This window comes from Euprymna scolopes, chromosome 5 (genome assembly GCF_053919585.1).
Source record: "Euprymna scolopes isolate OS-2025 chromosome 5, ASM5391958v1, whole genome shotgun sequence".
NCBI classification, from domain to species: domain Eukaryota; kingdom Metazoa; phylum Mollusca; class Cephalopoda; order Sepiida; family Sepiolidae; genus Euprymna; species Euprymna scolopes.
In genome coordinates this window covers 81,047,741-81,073,834 of record NC_136486.1, presented here as the reverse complement: position 1 = coordinate 81,073,834, position 26,094 = coordinate 81,047,741, and the positions used below count along the sequence as shown (strand labels likewise).

The window sequence follows — 26,094 nt, the reverse complement described above, 5'->3', positions numbered from 1 at the left end:
TCTTTAAATACATGTTGATGTTATGCAACATTCGAGCAAGTAACGTCCTCAGACTGAGAAGATTCTTGGGAATGATAGGATATTTTCATAAATGTTGCAGATTTTTCTAACTTGCTTGGAATGAAATGCAAGTTTTCATGGTCCTCAAATTGCTAAAATACCTTTGAGGAGATTAAAAACTAATTTCAAAACTGGTGTTAAAAGCTCCAGATTTAAACAAATTTATTTTTGCTATCATTGCAAATGATCAAGGAATTGATGTAGTATGTGTAAATGGACAGGAAGGGTAATATGCACCAAAGCGATTACTCCACGATGGAAAAAGGAAGCACTTCAAGATTTCTATCTCAGCTTCAGTGAAACCTACTTTGTGTATACCGACCCAAACCCATTAATTTTTATAAATAAAATGAAACATTAAAAAAAAAAAAAGACTTCTATTTGAAGGTTAGTACTACAAGAATACAACTTGAAAATTCAACACCTTAAAAAAAAAAAAAAAAAAAAAAAATGAAGTTTTTTTTAAGGTGTTGATATAACATACTTAATGTGTCTTAGATGAGAAAAAAAAAACTATATATAATTAAAGACAAGAAACCTATCTCAACCTTCTCTGTATAACTCACACTCCCTCTCTTAACACATGCTCAATTTGCTTTCCTGTATCCTTACCAAATATGTGCCAGCATACTCTGTTCACATATACCTCGCCTCCATTATGATGCAGGATGTACAAATTTTCAAAGGGGGTTATAGTATGACGTTTCTGAATTTTTGAGATGAGGATTGGTTATATGTATTATTATTTATCAGATTACTGTTCTCATTTCAAACGGGATTATAGTAGTCGCATTTATGAAAAAAAAAAATTTTTTAAATATCGTCCAAAATGCCCTAATAAAGAACGTTGAAATGAAGTGCGCAGAATTAAGGTTCCCGTGAAAGCAAGGAACGTAGAAAAACCGAAGTGGTGTCAGTTCTAAGGGAATCATTTCACAAGGTAAACATACTTTTAATAAAAGTTTTTGAAAAAGTACAATTTTGCCTTATTTGATGTAAGCCAAAACTAAATGTAAATTCCAAACTCAACAGAACTTCAATACATCTGAAAACGGCAACTAAAAATAATGTAAACATTTTGACCTAAGATCAAGAAAAAACACAGACTTAAATTTTGATACAAATAAATTAAACTTCTAGAAAAAACTTGCCTTGCCAGAAGAGAATTCATCAAAATGAAGGAAGAGATCAGCACTAATAGATTATTTTTTTTTCGGTAAAAAAATAAATGCAATTTTGAGAGAAAAGAAATTTACACTAAGTCAAGAAAAATGGGAGATTATATGTGACAGAGATAACAAAAATGAAAAAGAAAAGCAAAATTAAATGCAGCAAAAAAAAAAAAAAAAAAAAAAGAGAGAAGGTAAATAGAACAAATATCAAAGAAAAGGGACAAAATAGTAACGCCCACCAACTATAAAAACACTGGATATTTCAAGATTTCAAGGTACGAGGAGCATGCAATAAGTAATGCCCCTGACCCACTTTCAGTTGTCTGATCTAGCTGAAATTTTGCATGTGCAATGATTTATATCTCTACAGGTTATGTTGCAAATTACAGATCTGAACTAATTGTGGTTTCTGTTTTACAGGTTTTTGAACGGAGTCAGGTGTGAAATGCAGCCTGTTGAATGTCGAGCAGTGATCCGGTTTTTGTATTTGAAAGGACGCACACCACAGGAGACGTAGGATGAAATGAAAGAAACTTATGGTGATAATGCCCCATCATATGACCTTGTAAAACGCTGACATCGTGAATTCAAACATGGCCGGAAGTCGGTGGAAACAGCTCCCAGACCTGGTCGCCCCCCCCCTTCTGCCATTGATGAGGCATATGTCCGTCAAGTTGAGGCTGCCATTTTGGAAGATCGGCACATTACTATTCGCCAAATAGCCCAAGATGTCAAGATTAGTACAGGGTCTGTGGAAACTATCATTCATGACCATTTGCATATGCATAAGGTGTCTGCCAGATGGATTCCCAAGTTGCTCACACCATTCCAGAAGCGAGAACGCGTCAAGTGCTCGAGGATGAATTTGGAGATGTGCCAAGAAGATGAGTCAAAGTTTTTCAAAAGACTAATTACACAGGATGAAGCCTGGGTCCATCACTATGATCCAGAGACCAAAGCCCAGTCAATGCAGTGCAAGCACTTGGACTCACCACCTCCAAAGAAGGCAAGGGTGCAGCCCTCCGCTAGCAAGGTTATGCTCACAGTCTTCTGAGACCAGGGCGGAGTAGTGAGGACAGATTTCCTGGCAAAGGGTACCACAATTACAGGAGCCTATTATGCTCCACTTTTGAGGAAATTAAGGGATGCTATCAAAATCAAGAGGCGGGGCAAGATCAGCAAAGGTACCCTCTTCCTGCAGGACAATGCTCCGGTCGACAACTCGCATGTCACCAGATCAGAAGCATAGGCATGTGGTAATGAAATCCTCCCCACTCTCCTGACCTTGCACCCTCTGACTTTCACCTCTTCTCAGCTAAGTTGTTTTTGAAAGGAAAGCGTTTCCCAGATGATGCAGCCTTGATTTCTGAAGTCACGTCGTGGTTGGAGGACCAACCTGGGGTGTTCTACAAAAACGGTCTCCAGAGCTGCATCAAACGATGGGAGAAATGCATAACTCTGGGTGGTTCCTATGCAGAGAAAGACTAATAACTGTGCCAAGTTTCGTTGCTCTACATCTATGGGAAGTGGGTCAGGGGCATTACTTATTGCACGCCCCTCGTAGTTCTACTAAAATAGTCATATTTCAGAAACCAAGGCACTTTAAGCCCTCCAAATATCATTTTACTCCGAAATAAATATTCTTTCATATTCTTTAACAAGTAATCTACACAATATATTTGAAGTTTTTAGCAAATTAATGATACAAATGCTATAAAACGGATATTTTTCGTCAGATTTTTTTTTTTTTTTTTTTACTCCCGTGGATTTTAGAAGCTAAGTACTACTCCCCTATGAGGAACTTTGTCAAGAAATTTGAAAAACAATTAGAAAAAACATCTCTTGTCAGGGCATGAAATACATTGGTGCATTCAGTTTTTTGTTGTTTTAAAAATAAAACTAACATATGTTTCAAACATTTTTTTCTAATATTTTTTCATATGCCAAGTAATGAGTAAATTAATATTTTTATTATGTTTGTTAAAATTATAAATCTACGTGGATTTCTCTTTTGCTATAAAATGTTTTTAAATAGGGTCTCCTCTCAAATTGTAACCAGTTTTCAGTGAAAATAAACAACTAGTAGCGCTAATAAAGTAGCAGCAGTTGTTTTATGCTTAGTTTGCAATCAAGTTTTGTGAATTACGTTTACTTTGAAAAAAAATAAAAACATTCTTGTTTAAAATTAATGCAGTTTGTGATTCTTTTATAAAATTTCCTTCAAGGAATATTGGTTTTAGAATATACTAGCTGAACACCCGGCATTGTCCATACAATACACTTAAACATGATATTTTAATTCATGCAGATTGCATATGTATTATTATAGAATCAATCCTTTATTGATTATTATATATTAAGGGGAATAATTTGCCCAGTGGACTAATTCACCAAAAAAATAAATAAAATAATAATGATAATCAAATTCTGTCGGTTTTTGTTTACAATATCACATCAGGTTTAGATGATGATCCCTGGAAAAGTCACTTCTAATTAATGTTTAGTTTTAAAAAATGCAAACAAAGAAATGATTTGTGGCAATTTTAAATGGTACCTCTTCTTTAATCGTAAATTGAATTCATTAATAAGAAAAAAATTAAAAACATGATTTAGATACACCTGAGCTTGAACAGGGGATCATTCGCTCTGTAGTCGAATGTTCTATCACTGAGCTATATCTCCAGATGGCAATAGTTCTGATTTTTTGGGGTTTTTTTTTTTTTGAAAAGAAATGATTTGCTGAGAATTATCTCCCTTGTCCAGTGTAACTGAAAAATATTCCCCTGTAAAAATACTATATTTAGGATCGGATTTTTTTCAATTTTCAATACCTATCAGATGAATTTCTGTACAAAACTAACAAAACAAAACACTGCCAGACATAAATTAGCTTTGTGTGAAATTTGCAAAAGATAGGCTCAGCCATTTCAGAACCTATGAGGAAGATACTCACACAAAGTGACTTTTATATAATAGTGTTATATAGTTGTGGAACACGAGAAATTATCTGTTATTTATCTGTCTATCTATATAAATGTATCTATCTCAATCTAGCTATCTAACTGACGAGGTAAACAAGAGATGAGATGTGAAGCTATGTTTTGATAAAAATTGCCAAAACATATTAAGGTGTAAAATGGACAAGTTGCACTGGAAACTCTAAAAATAGCTGATTGGAAGGATGTGGTTGCTTTCACATGTTCAGGTTGGCTGGGCAGTCAAGTTGGAATTTGAACGTTGAGAAGAGTGCATGGGTTAACAGTTATCTTCCACTCCCTTGGAAGGGATCTGACGTGTCTCAAAATTAGAGAATAGAATTAACCACCCAAGCAAAGACACATGGAAAGCAAATAAAAACTATATAAAACCAACCACCATTTTGGGAGTGAAATGCACTCGTTCAAACAAGTTCCAGCTTCTTTCCAAGAACAGAGGAATTCCAGGTGGTCCAAAAGACCAATGACGCAGTTGAAAAATTGATGAGGTATGTTGAAATACATGTGTTTATGTTATGTCTGACACACATGCACACAATACATTTAGATGATCATAAACATGAATAGACTGCAACATGATAACTTAGGGTTCAGATAGTGAAGAAGCCACACTATAGGCATTCAGTAACACAACACAATCACACAACATTTATAAATGAACATTTCAATAACCTAATAGAGATTTAACTTTTTTTTTTACACAGGCATCACCACATTATCGAGGCCAAGAGGCCACTCAAGGATAAAGGTTAAAGAGTGTACAGTAGAAATTGGACAATATAGCAATCATTAGTAATGAAAATTCGGTAAATTTGTTAACTTATATGGAACGGCTCATCAAAAACTTATTTATGTTAGACGAGAAGACAACCATATTGTACTCAGTCAGAAAGCAGGAAAACGGAAGACAATTCCACAGGCGTGCAGTTCTAAGAAAGAAGCTTTGTTCATGGAATCTACGTTTAGGTTTAGGCACAGATAAAGAGTGGGGGGAATTATTGATAGTGTTTACAGCTAGACGAGTGTTTCCTGTGAAAGTTTGGCGAGGGGGGGACCATAGATTGAAGCTCAGTCGAACACTTTCCATGAAAATAACGATACATCAGAGACAAGCTCGCAACATCTCTTCTGTGAGATAGAGGTTGCAGCGAAGAGAAAAGGACATCTCCTACGAGGCTACGAAGTCTATTTTGAACTCTATCAAGGCAGGACAAGTTCTTTCTAGCAGCTCCTGCCCAGATGTGGCAACAGTACTCCATCCTTGGACGCACCTGGCTCTTATATAGATAGAGAATTGCATCAGTAGTGAGATATCTACTGGATCGATAGAACTTTCAAACTTTAATTGCAGTAATGACTTTATAGCGGCCAATTAGAAAAAACTAAATAAGATTCTACTCTTTTTAGGTGATTACACGTGAATACCCCGGAGAAAAAAAATAAAATAAAAATAATTTAAAATAAAAAGATGATCATTTTCGTATATAAATTTAATGTATAATAAACTCCCATTTCTGACCCATTCTTGCCTTTTAGAGCAGTTTTTTTTTTGTATTTTTTTCAATTTAAAAAGTATATATATATATATATATATATATATATATATATATATATATATATATATATATATATATATATATTAGGGATGTACTGATTAGCAAATTGGTTGATTTCTGATTAATCATTTTGTGATAATCGGCCAATTACCGATTAATCAGCCGATTAAAAGGTTTTCTAATGTTGTCATAAATGCTATTAATCTTAATTCTATTGTAAACGAACAGTGAAAGTTCATCGAAGAGACATGCATCGTCTACACCACATTATCAAATAGCAGATATGATACGCTGTACTGAATTTGAGGCAAATAGATGTAAGCACATGGAAAATTTCTCTTTCTCTTCCTATTGATCTAACATGATCATTTTGTACTTTAAAGCATTTAACATGATCATTTTGTACTTTAAAGCATTTAACATGATCATTTTATCAGCATATCCTTCAGCTAACATTCACATATGTGGAGACTTCAATGTTCACAATGTGGAATGGTTGACCCACTCAAACAAGACCATGATGAGGGGAGATTCTGTCATGATTTCTCCATTGCTTATGACCTCACTCAGATTGTTCAAAACCCCACCCGTGTGCCCGACAATGACGGCCAGTATGCAAGTCTCCAAGACCTTTTTCTCATAACTTGCCCTGAACTATGTTCAGTTTCCGTTTTGTCTCCTCTTGGATCTTCCGACCACTCAGTTGTATCAATTAAGATAAAAATGAAATGTAATAAGTCCTCAGACGTACTTCTCCATCGTACAGTATATCGATACACTATGACTGACTGGGATAGTTTCCGTACATTTATATCGGATCTTCCTCTGCGTTCCATGTTTAAAAAGGATGTGTCGTCTATAGTATCAGACCTGACAGAATGGTTAATTGTAGGTATAGACAATTTCATACCCTCAAAAAAATTCCAACAAAAACCTAACAGCCAGCCATGGTTTTCTCCAGAATGTGCTGCTGCTATTGCGCACAGAAATCACTTTTTCCACTGCTTCCAACATAATAGATGTATGGAAACTAAAGCCGCTTTCAGGACTGCCAGCAACCATTGTAAGAAAGTAATAAAGAACACAAGAGAGTTGTATGCTCAGTCCGTCAAGTCCAAAGTAGCTGAGAAGCGGCTTGGTTCCCACCAGTTTTGGCAAATTGCAAACAGAATCCTGAACAGAAGCGTGTGCTCTATCCCAACTATCATCAATGGACCTGAGTTAATCTCGTCAGCATCAGACAAAGCCAAACTCTTTGCCAAGAACTTTACAGCCAATTCTACCCTTTGCGACCAAGGCTGCCAACCCCCAGTATTTCGTCCTGTATCAGAAAACACACTATGTGATATACGTATATCTGTACGTGATGTTGCCAAGCTAATCAAAAACCTTGATTCAAGTAAAGCTATCGGCCCTGACGGTATTCCAATTATAGTACTCAAAAAACTTCAACCAGAACTAGCACCCTTACTTACAAAACTGTTTAAACGTTGTCTTAAGGAGAATTGCTTCCCATCACCCTGGAAAATCTCATCAGTATGCCCTGTATTTAAGAATTCAGGTGATCGTTCATCCCCCTCTCAGTACAGGCCAATAAGTCTCCTGTGCGTCATGAGTAAGTTGCTGGAATCTGTGTTAAATAGAGAAGTAAGCAACCATCTCAGCAAAAATAACCTTCTTAGTGATACACAATATGGTTTCCGTTCTGCTAGATCTACAGCAGATGTGCTTACAGTTATATCTCATAGGATTAGCGAATCTCTCGACAGAGGCAACCTTTCTAGGGCAATTGCTTTTGACATATCAAAGGCCTTTGATAGGGTATGGCATAAAGGTTTACTTCACAAGATCTTCAGTTATGGTATAGCTGGAAATGTCTTCTCAATTATTAAATCATTTCTCTCTGATAGGTTCATAAGAGTAGTAGTTGATGGGCAAAAATCAGAAGCTCACAGTATAAATGCTGGAGTCCCTCAGGGGTCAATCCTGGGCTCAACTCTTTTCCTGATCTACATTAATGATCTTCCAAATCACATCCTTACATCATTCGTAGACATTTTTGCTGACAACACTACCATCTATGGTAGCACATCTAAGACAGTAAACGACCAAGTTCTCTCCGATTCTCTCTCGCCTGATCTTGATCACGTTGTACAATGGGGAAAGGAGTGGCTCGTTACTTTTAATGCATCTAAAACCAAGCTTCGATCTTTACATCATCAACGTTCTGATCCACATCTGGCATCAATTAAAATGAATGGCTCTCGTCTCGGGGAGGCCTTAAGTTTTGACAGGCTTCTGGGCTTGACCTTTACTCCTGATCTTAAATGGAATACGTACATCAAATCTGTTGCCAAGGCCGCTGGAAAAATGGTCGGATCCTTCTATTGTTCCATTAGATATCTCACTGCTGATGCAATTCTCTATCTATATAAGAGCCAGATACGTCCAAGGATGGAGTACTGTTGCCACATATGGGCAGGAGCTGCTAGAAAAGACTTGTCCTGCCTTGATAGGGTTCAAAATAGACTTCGTGGCCTGGTGGGAGATGTCCTTTTCTCTTCGCTGCAACCTCTATCTCACAGAAGAGATGTTGCGAGCTTGTCTCTGCTTTATCGTTATTTTCATGGAAAGCGTTCGACAGAGCTTCAATCTATGGTCCCCTCCTCGCCAAACTTTCACAAGAAACACTAGACTAGCTGAAAACATTATCAATAATTTTCCCCACTCTTTATCTGTGCCTAAACCTAAACGTAGATTCCATGAACAAAGCTTCTTTCTTAGAACTGTACGCCTGTGGAATTGTCTTCCGTTTTCCTGCTTTCCAGCTGTCTACAATATGGTTGTCTTCAAGTCCAACGTGAACAAATTTCTGATGAGCCGTTCCACTTAAGTTAACAAATTTACCGAACTTCCATTACTATCGATTACTATATTGTTCTTTTGACTACTCTACACTCTTTAACCCTTATCCTTGAGTGGCCAATCGGCCTTGATAAGTGGTGACGCCTATGTAAAAAAAAAAACCTACCATCTATGGTAGCACATCTAAGACAGTAAACGACCAAGTTCTCTCCGATTCTCTCTCCTCTGATCTTGATCACGTTGTACAATGGGGAAAGGAGTGGCTGGTTACTTTTAATGCATCTAAAACCAAGCTTGTATCTTTACATCATCAACCACTGAAAATGATCATTTTGTACTTTAAAGCATTTAACATGATTATTTTGTACTTTAAAGCATCGTCAAAGAAAATTATTAATTCATCTTTTAGTTTTCATGTTGAGGAATTGTACAGTAAATTGGAACGATATGAAAACCCAAAATAAAGCATTTTTCATCAATCATACTTTTGTTTCTCATTATTGAACTCTTGCTACCATTACAAATTATATTTTTCTGGTTTTGTTAATGTATATTTATTGAGATAAATTATTAATTAGATATCAGACATAACTAATTGAAATCAATAAAAAATGAACTTCAACCATTATGGTAATCAGTTTCTGTTGAAAGTATTTTGATGTCAATCCCAATAATAATACAGCTGTCTGCAAGTTATGTCAAACGACGATATCAAAGGGTGGCAAATCAGCAAAAACTTTTACAACTAATATTTTAAACCAGCTTAGAAATGTTCTAAGCAGAAGGAGAAGCAAAAGTTGTAGATAAGAAAAAGAAACAAAATGAATGTTCAGAGACAGATGGATGGATGGGTTATTTAACCAGCATATCAACCTTTGTGGATCATTTAATGATAAGGAGGTTATTTTATTATGTTTGTTGTTTATTAGGTAATTTGATTTTGCTGGAAAGGTTGTTTGGTTGTATTTTGTCTGTTATTTGGGTTTTAGGTTTTTCTGAAGTGGTTATTTGGTTATGTTTGTTTGTTGTTTATTAGGGTTTTAGATTTTGTTATATAATCTTGTTTCTCTTAGGAATTTCAGGATATTGCCAGGGTCCACTCCGTGAAAAAGATTTTTTGACTACCTTCACGGTAGTACATCATTCGTATCTGCTGGAGATCCACGCAGTCTATTAGGATATGTTTCACCGTGTAAAGCTCATGACATGACACACAGAATGAGGCCTCTTCGCCTTTTAACAGGTACGAGTGACTGATCCTGGTGTGTCCTATTTGAAGTCTTGTCATTACTGTTTCTTCTCTTCTTGTCTTCTCCCAGCTAGAGGTCCCGCCCTCCGTTCTTTTCCCGAGGTTGGGCTTCACCTGCGAGAGTTTGTTATTCTTGCAGGCATTTCATGACTCCTGCCACTTGGAAGTGATGTATTTGTTGATTAGTGGTTTGTAATCAGTGTGAGGTACTTTTGTATTTCTGATATTCATTTTTAAAGATTTTTTTGGCTGCTGTATCAGCTTTTTCGTTGCCTTTGAGTCCTATGTGGCTGGGAATCCAGCAGAATACAATGTCAGTGTTTTTGGAAAGGGAGGTGATTCTTTCCAGGAGGTTAATGATTAAGGGGTTGTTCAAGTTTTTGTTATATAATGACGTTAAGACTGAAAGTGAATCAGATGATATTAAGTATTATTTATTTTATTAAGTATTGTTTGACTTGGTTTTTTGGATGATGTCTAAAGCTAGGTCTATGACTGTTGATTCAGCACTAAAAATTGAGCAGTTGTCTGGGAGACGTTTTTGTAGTATAATGTTGTTAGATATGGCTGCACTTCCAGCTTTGTTTAGTTCTTTGGAGCCATCTGTGTAGATGTGTGTCCAGTTTTGATATTGTTCTAATATATTATTGAAGTTATTTGTATAAGTTAGAGGATGTGTGTTGGATTTAGAAGATTTTGTTACATTCTTGAGGTTTAAATTTACCGATGGCTGTTTAATTAGCCAAGATGGAGATTTTGGTTTGAGGGAAACATGGATTTCTGTGGTATCTATTTGGGCTTCTTAAAGAAGGTCTTTTATACGTAGGCTGTATAGTTTAATAATATTTTCTCTCCCATTGAAGAAGTTTATGTGTTGTGGGTGGAAAACACAATTGTTTGCAGGGTTTGATGGACATGATGAGTTTTAAGCAGTATTGAAGGGCTATTTTTTTTTCTGTCTAAGTGTCAGTGGAGGTTTGTTAGACTGTGTATAGGCTTTCCGCTGGTGAAGTGGTGAAGGCTCCGAGAGCCAGTCTTATGCTTTGGTGGTGTATTGTGTTTAGTTCTTTTATATATGATTCTCTGGTTGCCCCATATATGAAGCATCCATAATCCAGCTTGGATCTTATTAAGGAACGGTATAGTTTAAGTAGTGTGGTTTTGTCAGCGCCCCAGTCAGTGTGGGCTAGGACTTTGATCAGTTTAATGGCCTTGTGACATTTTGTTTTTAGATTTTTTATGTGAGGTATGAAGGTCAGTTTCCTGTAGTATATTAAACCCAGGTACTTGTGTTGTTCAACAACAGGGATGATATTGTTATCCAGTTTTAGAATGGGATCATGATGAGTTCTTTGGAGTTTACAGAAATGAACACATTTTGTTTTTTCTTTTGAGAATTTAAAACCATTTTCTGTGGTCCATTCGTTTATTTCATTTTGACAAAGTTGGAGTTTTCGTTCAGCTGTGGTTATGTATTTTGATCGGTAGCAGACGAGTAAGTCGTCCACGTATAGGGCACAGTTAGTACCAGGGTTTATGTTTTCAATGATTTTATTTATTTTTATGTTGAAAAGGGTGACGGATAAGATGTTATCCTGAGGTACCCCCATTTCTTGTTCTTTTTGGGCTGAGAGTGTGTTGCCTAGTCTTACTTTGAAGTGTCTATTATTTAAGAGATTGCAAATGAATTCTGGCATTCTGCCCCTAAATCCAAGTTCATATAGGTCTTTTTTAATGTCATATTTCCAAGTAGTGTCATATTCTTTTTCTACGTCGAAAAAGATTGTTATTAGATGTTCTTTTCTGGCAAAAGCTTCTCTGATGAATGTTTCTAATCTGATTAAGTGGTCGATGGGGCTTCTATTTTTTCTGAAGCCTGATTGATATTCTGTTATCAGGTTTTTGCTTTCAAGATACCATGTTAGTCTTTCATTGACCATCCTTTCGAAGGTCTTGCATACGCAGCTGGTGAGGGCAATGGGTCGGTAATTTGTTGGATCTGAATGGTCTCTTTTTGGTTTAGGTATTGGAATTACTATGGTTTCTTTCCAGTTTTTGGGGATGTTATTGTTCATCCATATGTCGTTGTATATTTGTCGAAGGTAGTTGAGAGATGGTTTCGGTAGGTTTTTTAGAAATTGATAGTGGATTTCGTCAAGGCCTACTGCTGTATCATGAGATTTTTGGATTGCCTCTTTTAGTTCTGTTGAATGGTTGATTGTAATGTTCTTCGTTTTTTTGATTTGAAGTTAATTCTTTTTTTTTTTTTCTTTGTTCTGTTTCAGGGTTTGGAATTTCTTTGATTGGTTTTTGATGAGAAGTTTATGGAGAATTGTTCAGCTAGTTTGTTTGCAATATTTTCTTTGTTAGTAATTTTTATGTTACTGCAAGTAAGGTGTTTGATTGGGTCTTTGTTTTTTCCAGATATTTTCCTTACCATCTCCCATACTTTTTTGATTTTGGTGTTCTCATTTATTTTTGATACAAAGTTTTTCCAGGTGTTCCTTTTTGCTTCTTTGATAATTTTTCTTGCTTTTGTTCTGCTGTTTTTAAATTGATCTAGGTTTTCCTTAGTTGGATTCTTTTTAAATTTTCTTAGTTTGGCACGGCGCATTCTCGCTGCTTCCTGGCATTCTTTGTTATACCATGGTTTGTTGACTTTTGTAGGGGAAGAACTTTTTGGTATGTTTTCTTTTGCAATGGAAAGGAGTGTATTGTTGAAATATATTACGTGATCCTCAGTCTGGGTGTTTGCTTCTGGTATCAGTCTAGATTTGCAGGAGTTCCGGAATTTTTCCCAGTTTGCCTTTTTTAAATTCCAACAGGAGGGTTTGTCGTCTGGTTCAGGGTTTTTGTTTTCTAGTATAATTGGGTAGTGGTCGCTTCCGCATGTATCATCATGTGTTTTCTAGTTGTAGTCCATAAATAGAGTTGGGTCACAAATTGCTAAATCAATAGCTGAGAGAGTGCCTGTTGCTGGGTGTAGATATGTATTTTTTTTGGTGTTGAGTAGGCATAATTGATTTTGGTTAAGTAGCGTTTCGATTATTTTACCACATTTGTCATTTCTTGTACTACCCCATAGTTCGTTGTGGCCGTTTACGTCCCCCATTAGTATGAATGGTTTTGGTAGTTATTGGATTAGGGCATTTAGTTCAGTTTCTTTTATTCTTTCACTTGGTGTATAGTGAACAGAATGTTATTGTTTTATGGAATGTTGCGGTTATTGCAACAGTTTGTATGTTTGTTTTTAGGTTTATTTCACTGTGTGGGATGTTTTTGTTTATAAATAGTGATGATCCTCCTGTAGCTACGTTTGAATTTTTGTTTATGTAGTTATATGAGCAGTAGTGTTTTATATCAATTGTATTATCTTCTTTTAAGTGGGTTTCTTGTAGGGCAATTATAGCAGGGCAGAAAGTTTTTATAAGGAGTAATATTTCTTCAAAGTTGGGTTTTGTTCCTCTTATGTTCCATTGAATTATTTTATGAGCCATGGTTTGTCTTTTTCTGGTTTTGGACTGTTGGTGTTTATGTCTACGTCCATAGTTTCGATGTTTGCTTGGGTGTTTCGGGTTTCAGATCACGAATGGGGTCGCGGTGGGTGATGGGGTCCTGATCTAAAGGTTGAGCGGGATCTGTTTATTTTGCTTTTATTGGTAGCGGTCTTGTGGGGTTCTTTTGGGGTCTGTTTATTTTTTCTGTCGTAGGGGTTGTTTCTATGGATGCTGTTGTTTGGAGTTTAATAGGTTTTTGTGGTAGAGTTTTAGTTTGGGGACTTTGTTTTATTTCGGTTATATTCTTTAAAAAATCTTTACTTTCTGTGATGGTTTGTTTCATGTTTTTTTTTTTAAGTCTTCTATTAGTTCTCTCATTTTGTTGAGTAATTTCATGAATATTTCAATTTGGGTGTTTGAGGGATTTGTTTTTGTTGTATTATTATTTGGTTCAAGGTTAGGCTGTGTATTTCTTTTTGTTATCTCAGAGTATTTTGTGTTTTCTGCTAGTTTACGGGCTTCTTGGAAACTTATGTTTTTGGTGTATTTTATTCTGAGAGTTTCTTTTTCTTTTTTCCATTTTTCGCATTCCTTTGAGTTTGCGCTATGATTTTGATGGCAATTGACTCATTTTGGTGCGTTTTGACAATCAGTATGTGTTTCTTTGTCTCCGCATCTCATGCAAGTTGGTGGTCATGTACATCGATCTTTATGGTGCCCGTATCAATGAAAATTGTGACACCTGAATGGGCTGGGTATGTAAATTTCAGTGTTTATTTTTTCGTATCCTATTTTTATGTTGTTAGGTATTTGAGGAGTATCAAATGTTAATATGTAAGTGTTTGTGTCTATGATTTCGCCGGATCTTGTTTTTATCGGAATTCTTTTGATATCAATGACGTTTTCATTTTTAAGATTATTTTTTGTTTCTTCTAAGGGGCACAGGGTTAGTTCGGGGCACCTGATTACACCTTTGCTAGTGTTCAATGTTCTGTGGGGGTAGGTTTTTATTTTTCGATCATCGGAAAGTTTCCATTTGTAAATTTCAGTTGCTTGTTTCTGGTTTGTTATTTCGATTAACAATGTGCCATTTTTTTCTTTTTTTACAGTTTTTGGTTTGATTCGTTTTGATAGTATTCTTTCTATTTTGAAAGGAGATATTTTTGTTATTTGTTCTCCTTCAATTGTTTCTATTACAAAAAATCTCGGGAAGGTTTGTTTATTTCAGTTTCTGAGCTAGTCAGATCAGAAACTTCTGAATGACTTCTTTTTTGAGGTTTATAGTGGGCCATTTTTGTAGTTCGTAATTTTTCTTCTCTCGTGCTCCCCACCTACCCCGGGGCCCTATTATATAGGAGGTGTTGGGGGGGGGCCCATTCGCCCCAACAGCAACAGGCATACACGGGAGGTATAAGCACCTGTAGTTCGTCCATTTTTACTAAAAAAATTTTTTCAAAAGCCTCTTTTTAGTAAGAATATTTGTTTTTCAGCCGTGATAAGTCCATTTGTCCAGCGAGTTGATTGACCCATGAGCCACCGCTTTCTAAATGTGTTTATTGTAAAAAGGTGGGGAGTGCGAGTGAATTTTCTTGTTATGCTAGTCCAGTTTAGAGCTTGACGTGACCAGCCGATTGATTGGATCAGGCCCGTCCAACCACCCGTCTAGCTCAATACGAGGCCAAAGTGGAGTGTTGCAACTGATACCTTTGTTTTCCCTAGGTATCAGTTACTCAGCCACCAGGATCCCTTTCCATAGGCATTACGGGTCGCCACCCACGGCCAACAGGTGGCCCTATTGAGAGGTTTTTATTCTCTGCAGGGAGACAGTCGGTGTATTCTTATGCCCCACCGACGGGGTAGGGGTAGTAGGGATAGAAAAAGAAAGGAGAGTGGAAGGGGGGAATGGGGAGGGCTGTTATTTTTGTTTTTATTTTTGCAGAACATAATTAAGTTTTACAAAAGAAAATAGAAAACAAAAAACAGAAAATCGATGTAGGTGCATTTTGTCTCAGGAAGCCAATAGACAGTCTGATCTGGTAGCACCAGGTTCAGAGACAGACATTCCAAGAACAAGTGGCAGCAACTATGAGCCTCCAACAAAACACCAAACTACTATAGAATCAATATTGGCCAAGAAGAAAATTTGGGATATTAATGACCAAAGGTCACAAGTGATCCATTATCTGATAAGAGAAATGATTGCTGTTGATATTCAACCATATTCTGTAATATCTGACATTGGATTTAAAAGACTTATTGCAAAACTTTGGACAAATTACAGTATTCCATCAAAAAAGTGCTTCACTGAAAATATCGAATATATTTACAAAAGTAAAAACAAAAATTCAATCATCTCTTGATGAAATTAACAGCATTTCTTTGACTGCTACAGCTGTTACAATAATACTCACTTTCTGAGTTTGATATAGGCTTTCAAATGACTTTGAACAGTATAGGTGTGCTTAGAGTTGTTCAATTCCATGGTGCACTGGTGCAAGAATAAGTGAAGAATTGCAAAATGTTCTGGATGAGTACAAAATCTTCAAAGATTTCTTAATCTTACAGGATTCGGGAACAAATAAGGTTGCTGGTGTCAGGGAATGTGGTTTACAATCACTATCATGGTTCATACATACAACTCTCAATAAATGACTCATTTTTCCAACAGGCTGTTAAGGCAATCATTACAACTAACAGAAATATCACCTCACTTTAATCGCTCTCCATTAGCAAATGAATTGAAATACAGGGTCAGCTTGATTTGGAAAAACAAACTCATTCAAGATGTGAGCACGACTGTTGTAATGTATGCTGTTGATAAGATTCTTACCTTATCAACTTAGCAATTGGGATTTGTTAAAAAAATTGTCCAATTACAAAGTCCATTTGAAGAAATCACCAAAGAAGCAAGTCACAGAATTTCAACCATATCGATAATACAGAGTGTACAAAAAGTCACTGAAGGGCTTTGAACTTAAATAGATTCCTTATTTTTGATGACATCTTTCTGTAATTTTAACACAATCTGACTAAGACATTGGGAAATTAAAAAAAAAAAATTCACGCAATCTTTATTTATGAAAAATATCTTTTAAATGTTGCCCATTTTCAGCTTTGCATATTTGTGCTCTTTCCAAAACATTATTCATGATAAATTGCAGAATCTCTGGATTGCAATTTAACTCTCTTATTTCGTTCCTGATGTTTTCCTTCAATTCTTGCAGAGTTTGGGGTTTATTAACATAGGCTCTTTCTTTAAGATATACCCACAAGAAAAAGTCAGGGCAAGTAAAGTTTGGGGAACATGGTGGGCATCTTATATTGCCCTGGCGAGAGATCATGTTGTTGCCAAAGCATTACCCGAGAAGCTCTATGGCGTCTCTCGTATGTGCCCTTGCCCCGTTTTATTGGAAAAATAATTCGGGCCTATTTGGAATTTGTGGGCACAGGAAGTCTGTAATCATAGTTCGATATCTCTTTTTAGTATCTGTGACAGCATTTCCGTTTTGATCTTCAATAAAAATAAGATGCAATAATCTCCTCCGTTACTGCACATCATACAGTACACTTTATGGGATGCAACTGCTTTTGATCACTTGCCCTTGGATTTTCAGAGCCACAAAATCTGTAATTTTGTTAACGAATCCATTTAAATCAAAATGGGCTTCATTTGACATGATCAACTTTTGCAAAAAATTGGGGTCATTTCGGACAAGTTCTTGCATTTGAACTGTATATTAAACCCTTGTTTGTAAATCTTCAAGCTTCAAGTGTTGAACAAGCTACACTTTATAAAGAAAAGAGTTTTAAAATGTGCAGAATATTGTGTAGTGGAGCTTCAATGTATCCCAAGTTGCGTGAAACATCGTTGAATCAATGTTTCAAGATGCTGTTCTACACTCTCTCGCACTCTTTCCCTATTTTTATTTGTGATGATGTTTCGAGGTCTGCCAGCTTGCTGAAAATCATGTACAGGTTCTTAGTCTTCAAATCGGCACACAATGTTTCGAATTGTGTTGTTACTTGGACTATCTCTTACAAGAAAATGCCATTGATAAGCTTTTGAAGTCAAAACAATTGACTTCTGATTTTGGTAAAATAATTTCACGACTTGCATATGTTGTTCAATGCTATACTTATCCATAATTAATTTTCAAAATATTATCTGTAAAACATAGGAAAGAAAAAAAAAAATCATTAATGGTAAAATGACAAAGATTTTCAACCCTTCAGTGACTTTTTGGACACCCTGTACCTACAAATGTAGCTTTGCAGTTATTTCTTTCAAAAACTGTCCATCTAATTCTGATATTTCTTACTTTAGTGAAATCCTTGTCACTGTTGAACATTTTAATGAATACGTGGAAATATTTTCATCCTATCTTAATGATAAAAACTTGTGGCATCTACTTTCCTAGATCCAAGACTCAAATTGAAATTTCAAAAGAATGACATGGAAAACACAATTAAGAATTGAATTCTACATCTTTCAACTGATGATAATGAAGCAGAATCTGCAGGATACACTTCTCAAGCTCTGTTGAGGGTCAAGAAGATCAAAGTGAAACTGTACCTCTTTCAAGCTTGTTTTATGAATTAGCTTCAAATAAGCCTATAGTAACAAATCAAAACTTAGAGCAAGTAGAAGCCGAGTTAAACCTGGGGACTGCAACTACAACAGTATTCAACTTTAAATATTGAGGAGACTATGAGAGCAGAGGATGCAGGCAGCAAGAATAGAAGAGGAAGTAGAGCAACAGCAGCAGGTGCAGAACTTATGCTTACAGTTATTCACTTAAAGAATTACAATTTGTACTCCGTAATTGGTTTTTAATTTCTTTTTCTCATATCTAATTGTTCAATTATATTAATTCAAGAATTGGAAATTGTACTTTGTATTTTGCAATTTTATTTAATAAAGGCAAAAAAACATAATAGTGGTTAGATACTTAACAAATGTTAAGTATAAATTAGCAATTACTATGTTAAATGTGTCAAAACTATCTGATGAGTCACTTGGCAGTGATGAAATGGTTTAAATTCAATAGGAAAGAGAAAAGTAATTAATCATCAAATTGGCCGATTACCAAATAATCGAAAAAGTGACCAATTAGACCGATTACCTGTCAATTAATCAGTACAGCCCTAATATATGTATATATGTGGTAGTGTAATTTTATTTATATATATATATATATATATATATACTTGTTTATTGTTATATAAACATGCTCACATCCCGCTGCTACAAACAGCCACTTGTTTCAATCAAACAACAGATATCATCAGGCAGCGACTTGACTATTCAAATATTCAATGAATAATGGATTTTTATTTTAGGTAGGAACTCTTTAAAAGTTGAAGTTAAAAAACCTTAAAACACAGAACTTTAATTATAAGATGTAAAGAGGGAGGGGCAATCTAAATAAAATTATAATGGAGAGAGAATGATTAAGAGAAGAAAAAATAAATAGAGAAAGAAAATAAATAGAGAAAGAAAATAGAGAAAGAAAATATAATATAGAGAAGAAAAAGAAAAAAGATATAAAGGGTTATTATAAAGAAAACAAGGGCTAGAAGAGAAAAGAAAGAATGATGAAATATAGAGAAAGAGGAAAAGTAAGAGTTAATAGGAAGGGAAGCTATAAATGTTGATAGTATATAGAAAAAGAAAAAGATCTGCGTGTCAACCAATTTATGAACAATTATACATTTCAGTAATGAGACAGTTATTACAACACAAACAGAAAATACAATCTTAGCGTTAGAAGTGTACATGTCAAAAGTGACAGCGAATGTAACCAACCAACATATTTATCATCTCACATACGTCCACGAGTAATATCAACGCAGTTCAAACATACGTCTACAATTAATTAAGCCCTTTATACTAAATGATATAAGTTTAAAGTTTTCGCGTTTTTATTAAATAAATATATTAAAAAATAATGATAAAACAATATTAAAATTAATAATAATAATAAAAATAATAGTAATAATAATAATAATAATAAAACAGAATAAAATTAATATTTATTATCTTTTTAATATAACATATTTAGCCATAAGAGGGGATTGAAGAAAGTAAATAGGATTAATAATTATAAAGAATAATCTAATATTTATGTATATAAAAAGAATACAATACACATATATATATATATATATATATATATATATATATATATATATATATATATATACATACATGCATATAAATAAAGGTGTAACTCTATACTATTAAGTTGAAAGTTTAAGCTAGTTAAGTATAAATATAAAGTCATATTAAATCACAAATTAACACATTCAAGACAGTATTACTAAAAACAGATACAAGTACACTTACATATAAATATATAAATATATTCAGGCAAAAGAAGTAATTAAATCAACAAAATACTCAAAAATAACAACACACAGGTAGATAGTAACAAAATTAAAAATAATAAAATACATATGTATATACCCACAGAGAACCAACAGACATATATATATATATATATATAATTTTATGTATACACATACATACAAAAAAAAACACAAAGATATGCACAGTCATATACTAATATACAACAACGCACACACACATATATATACACGCACATAAATATGTATAATTCACATAAACCATATATATAAAAATACATACGAATAAGAATTATTTGACAAGAGTACATATAGATGCATACACACATAAAAGCATACAAATGGATTGAAAAAACATTATTAGGGGAGTACACAACAAAGGAGGGTATACAAAATAACATAGATATATATAAACATAAGTACACACGGTCATAAAATAAACACATAGACACACAGGTATATAAGATAGGGGAAGTTAAGAATGAAATCAGGCGAGGAGAAAGTATATTAATAGTATTTTAATAAATTATAGAAATCAGTGACAATTTTAAATTTATTTAAATTTTATATCTAAACTAAATTACTTAAAAGATGGCTTTTATAATGTTTGCAATTAATTGAATTTTCATGCTTCTTATTTAATAATTTATCTCTTTCTCTAAACGTAAGTATAAACAATTTCTCAGAAAGACATAGGTAGCAAGGTGAGTTTAAAGATGAACAGGTTTTAGCTTTCTTTAAAATTTTCCAATTTACTATTGGGGAGTAACCTTGCTCTACTAGTTCATTGTAATATTTAGACAAGGAAGTTCTATTTTTGTACTCATTATTTTCAAAAGAGCACTTGTAATATTTTTTTTCGTTAGGATTTTCCTTAGTAGAAATAGTTGCTTGGTACACTACAGAAGTAATTTGACAATTTCCTTTAAGAGGGCATTTTGATTTAATTCTACAGTTACACCCTTCGGTAGCAATGGGTGTGCTATTTTTGTTTAATATTTTGTTATTATGTTTTTTAATTATTTTTTCAAGGTTTTCATTACAGCTATAACTAAGTTTTATTGTATTTTTATTGAAAATTTTATGTAGTATGTTACTAATAGGGAAGTGCTTTTTAATTAAGTTTAAGAATTTCATTCCTAGGTTTGTTTTAAATTTCAGATTAAAAGGGGGATTGTACCACAGGATTTTTCTCTTACGGTTTCTATTTGTATTTGTGTGTGTTGGTTCTATGAACTCAATTTGCGTGTTTTTGTATCCACTATCCTTAAGGGCCCTGTTATAGAAATATTTATGTTTATTAAATGTTTCAAGATTGGAAGAATTGTCACTGATTCTTTTACTAATGGATTTGGGGATATGCCTAATGATACATTTTGGGTGATTTGATAGGGGGTGTACATAAATTGGGTTTGAGTTTTCCTTCCTATATGGTTGGTAGATGCCTTTCCTTAAATCAAAGTTCACATCCAAAAAATTTACAGTTTTAACATCTGATATAATATCAACTTTTAACTTAATTCTACGGAAATTCATAAGCTTATATCTCTGTTTGACTATAGTGACCTAAAGCAGTTGATAGTGAAATGATTAAAGAAGGCAAAACTTTGAGTAAAGCATATTGAGTGCATCATTCTGAGGCGTTGCACATCAACAATTGAATGAGGAGAAATTTGATGATTTCAATTGTGTGAAGAAAATGTCGGACACAGCATTTGCTCTGGACTCCTTCACCGCATCGAAGCAATTTGCAGCATCCCGCCTTCAGCCAAGTGAAACAGTTGATGTCTTCTTGGAAGAACTATGCAGACTTGCAGTTTTGTTTAGTGCAATGTGCATTTATTGTTGGATTGCTCAAACATGCAGAAGATCCCTTACAAGTGTCCTCTCAAAAGGAGGACAAAAATTTGCCATGTGTGCTAGTACAAGCTTATGCGATCTTGAATAACTGCATTAGAGGCACAGTATGTGTCACGGCATTGTGCACGCAAATCACTATTTCCATTGCTTCCAACAAAATAGATGTGAAACCAAAGCCACTTTTAAGACCGTCAACAACTATTGTAAAAAAGTAATAAAGAATACAAGAGATTCATATGCTCAGTATGTCAAGCTAAAAGTAGCTGAGCAGCAGCTTGGTTCCCACCAGTTTTGGCGAATTACAAGCAAGGTCCTCTATCTATACCATCATCAATGGACCTGAAGTAATTTCATCAGCATCTGGCAAAGCAAAACTCTTTATCAAGAACTTTGCAGCAAATTCTACCCTTTGCGATCAGGGTTGCCTACACTCCATATTTCCTCCTGTGACTGAAAACACGCTATGCAACATACAAATATCTGTAGATGATGCAAAGCTTATCAAAAACCTAGATTCCAGTAAAATAACTGACCCTGACGACATTCCAGTCATAGAGCTCAAACAGCTTCAACCAGAACTTGCTCCCATATTTACAAAGCTGTTTAAATGTTGCCTTAAGGATAAATGGTTCTCAACACCCTGGAAAACTTCACCAGCCTTGTATTTAAAAATTCTGGAGATTGGTCATCTGCCTCTCAGTACAGACTAATCAGTCTGCTGTGTGTCATGAGTTGCTAGAATCTGTAATAAACAGAGAAGTGGTCAACCATATCAGCAAAAATAACCTGCTCAGTGGTATGCAATATGGTTTCCGTTCTGCGAGATCTACAGCTGATATGCTAACTCTTATATCACATAGGATTAGTGAATCTCTCGACGGGCTTTGTTTCCAGATCAATAGCTCTTGACATATGAAACACTTTTGATAAAGTTCTGGTATAAAGGTCTACATCATAAGATCGCCAGCTGTAGAATAGCTCGAAATGTCATTTCAATTATTTGATCCTTTTTCTCTGATAGGTTTATAAGAGTAGTTGTTGATGGGTAGAAATCAAAAACTCATAGTATTAACACTGACGTCCTTCAAAGTTCTATCCTGGGCCCAACTCTACAATGATCTCCCAAATCACATTCTTAGATCATTTGTAGACATTTATGCAAACAACACCACAATCTATGGCAACAAACACTTCAAAGGCAGACAATGATCAAGATCTTTCTGATTCTCTCTCTCTTTTGATTTGGTGCAATGGGGAAAAAGGTGGTGGTTTAATTTTAATGCATCAAAAACCAAGCTTCTCTCTTTTCATTATAATCGTTCTGACACCCATCAGGCTCCAATTGAAATGAATGACTCATCTTCGAGAAGCATCTTGACAAGCTTCTAGGACTGATCTTCACTCCTGATCTGAAATGGAACATATACATCAAATCTGTTGCCAAGATCGCTGGAAAAATGGTTGGATCACACTACCACTCCATTAGCTATCTCACTGCTGATGCAATCCTCTATCTGTATAAGCCAGTATGTTTTAAAATGGAGTACTGTTGCCAAATCTGGGCAGCTTATTTTGCCTTGATAGAGTTCAAAACAGGCTTCGAAACCTAGGTGATGCCTTTTTCTCTTCCTTGCAACCTCTTTCTCACAGAAGTAACGTTGCAAGCCTGTCTCTGCTTTATCATTTTTTCCTGGCAAGTGCGCTACTATTGTCCCTTTTACTAAACTTTCACAAAAACACTCAACTAGCTACAACCACTATATATGATTTCCTCTACTCTCTATCTGTGCCTAATTCTAACTGCAGATTCCATGAACAAAGCTTATTTCCCAGAATTGCTATGTGAATTCATGTTTAAGGTACAATCCATAGTATGTCTTCATTTTTAGGGACATACGTGCACATAAACGGGGGTGTTTTGAGACGCACACGCACAAGGTTTATTTCATATAAAGCTTTAAAGGGATTATATACCTTCATAGTCACTGAGAGATTCGAGAACACTTCTGTTAATTCTACAAAAGAATACACTTTTACATTTTGTGTAGCTTCTCTAACCGTTCTTTCTATAGGGAACATACACGCAAGTTGTTAAGAGAACCCGTTTCGTCTTTTTTATCGAATTTGCCGAATTGATTTTAAAAGAGACACCCTTTTTCTCCTTTTTTCATACTTTCCATATAATCTGAAAAATGGAATTAATAAAAATCCGAGGAAATTGTGTGGGAAAGATTCAAGAAAAGTTTTAGAATTAGCGTGGGTTGGAGTCGCAACACCTCCGCCCAATGGTATGTGAAAGGGGAAAATCTTTTTTTTTTCTTTTTTTTATAAGAATATCAACAAGATAATTCCTGGAAGTCGATTTATTCGGCAGACATAAATGGGTACTGATTGTACAATTCTCATCGTCATCATCCGGTCTGATTTTAGTGCAATATGGGATGATGATGTCTATAAAGAAGCTCTCATCGTCCACGCTGTTATCACAGACAATGCCAATAAGAATGGATCAACAGATTCGGATAAAAATGTTTATTTAATGTCTACATATTTAAACATTTAAAAGATAGTGAGACTAGGGTATTTTAAAAGTTTCATGTGATTTTTTACTTTTACATTTTTTCTGAATGGTTTATTCAGAATAAAAAATAATTCGGCATTTTCATACGTTAATTTTATTTTTATTTAATCAAACACGCAATATTTGGTTGTTTTAGTCTAATTTATTCAATGCATTTTATATTGCATTTTATAAATGATTAACAATGAAAAGTTCACTTAATCGATGTAATTGATTACTTTTAAGCTTTTATATTTTAACATAAGAAAAAAATTAGAGAATCTTTTGCGTCCAAATAACAATAAAAACTAGGTGTGAAAAAAAAAAAAAAAAAAAAAACGAACAATGCTTATTTCATGATTATTAAAGAACAAGATTAGTCCAATTTTTTAAAAGTACATAATAATAATAATAATAATAATAATAATAATAATAATATGGCTTTCATTGGCTTCTTTTTTTAAGGGAAGATTTAGTTTACAGGACGCAAAATTAGGATGAATTTTAAAAAAATGTTCAATGAAAGGCGTTTTTTGTTTTCATTCTACAAGGGAAAAAAACAATTGCGCCGTTAATTTTTATTAAAATTATTAAAAAATAAGTAAAACGGTAGTTTTCGCTGTTTATTTAGAAATAAACAAAAAAAACAGCGATAAAATTGTTTATTTTTCGAAAGAAGGAAATTAAAAGCATAATCAATAACGATCTTATCGATGGTGACAGCAGGGGGAACGAGTTGAAATGTCGACCTGAGAAACTGTTTGGGGCTTTTTTAAACAATAAAAGTAAGAAACGAGCGAAGAATGAATAAAAAGGAGTTGTCAATCAAAAATAAGACTTTAGTTGAACATGAAAAACTCAGATTGAATTCATATAAAAATAAGAATTGAAATTCATTTGCAAATCCGAGCAGAAACTGGCATTTTTTTCATCAGCAGCGAATTGTCAATGGAGGTAGAAATTAGGAACGGTCCATCTTTTCGAGTTTTTTTTTTTTTTATTATTTATTTTTTTTTTTTTTTACTATGATAAAAATTGTTATATTATCAGAAAAAACGCAATTTATAGATTTTTGCAGGATTTATTAGAATATAGTTTCGCTTTTTCTTCTATTGTCAAAAACAAATTAGAAAAATCAGTAGATTAAGTTTAGAGGGAATTGTGTGGATGGATGAAAGTAACTTTTGGAGAGCTTTTTTTTATTATCATTATTTTTGTCGTCGTTCCGCCATCGAAGTAAAAGATTTCCAAATTCAGATGGACGACACCGCTAAGCCTGCGTGAACAACACCCTACTTGATGAGAATTGATTACTCAAATGAAGACACAAATCAAATTCATGAACTTAAGAAAAATATAACACTTACGAGAAGGAGCGTTTCTTAGGTGCCGCTGTCATTTTAAAAAAGAAATGTCAGTACTCATTAATCAAGACATTATTTTCTAATTAGAAAATAAAAGTGGGCATCCGAAACATACGATGCCGGAATAAAATGGCAGCTAGATTCTCACGCCCCCTACACTTACAAAATTCAAGGGAGATAACTCTAAACCATTGATTTTTTTTTTTTTTTTTTTTTTCTCTCTCTCTCTCTCTCTCTCTCTCTCTCTCTCTCTCTTTTATTAAGGAGGTTATTAATCAATGCTTCAAACTACATATTCATTCAGTTGCTTTCAATTAACGATACTTATACAATGCAGACATGCGACTTAAACTGGGGGTGGAGAGGATATGTGAATACTAAAAATTACTATTAAACATTAATTACTGAGAAAAGTTTTAATAAGGAATTTATTAGTTTATTAGCGAGTACATTTTTTTTTTTTACACAGTGGTCACCACTTATCAAGGCCCGGAAGCCACTCAGGGATAAGGGTTATTGCAAGTACATTACGTTAGTGTGGAGATTTGA

General features: G+C 34.4%; 1 protein-coding gene across 4 annotated transcripts in view; it reads right to left on the bottom strand.

Moving 5' to 3' along the window:
• Positions 1-25,751, bottom strand: part of LOC145276886 (dnaJ homolog subfamily C member 5-like) — a 125,035-nt gene extending 99,284 nt beyond the window's left edge. For 3 of the 4 annotated variants that reach the window (XM_080128315.1, XM_080128316.1, XM_080128317.1), the window contains exon 1: positions 25,549-25,719. In XM_080128315.1, the coding sequence (XP_079984441.1) occupies positions 25,549-25,580 (32 nt within the window). In that variant the 5' untranslated portion in view covers positions 25,581-25,719. Of the gene's footprint in view, positions 1-25,548 lie in introns of all 4 variants that reach the window. The other variant, XM_080128318.1, reaches the window with a different exon arrangement.
• Positions 25,752-26,094: the final 343 nt, after the last annotated feature.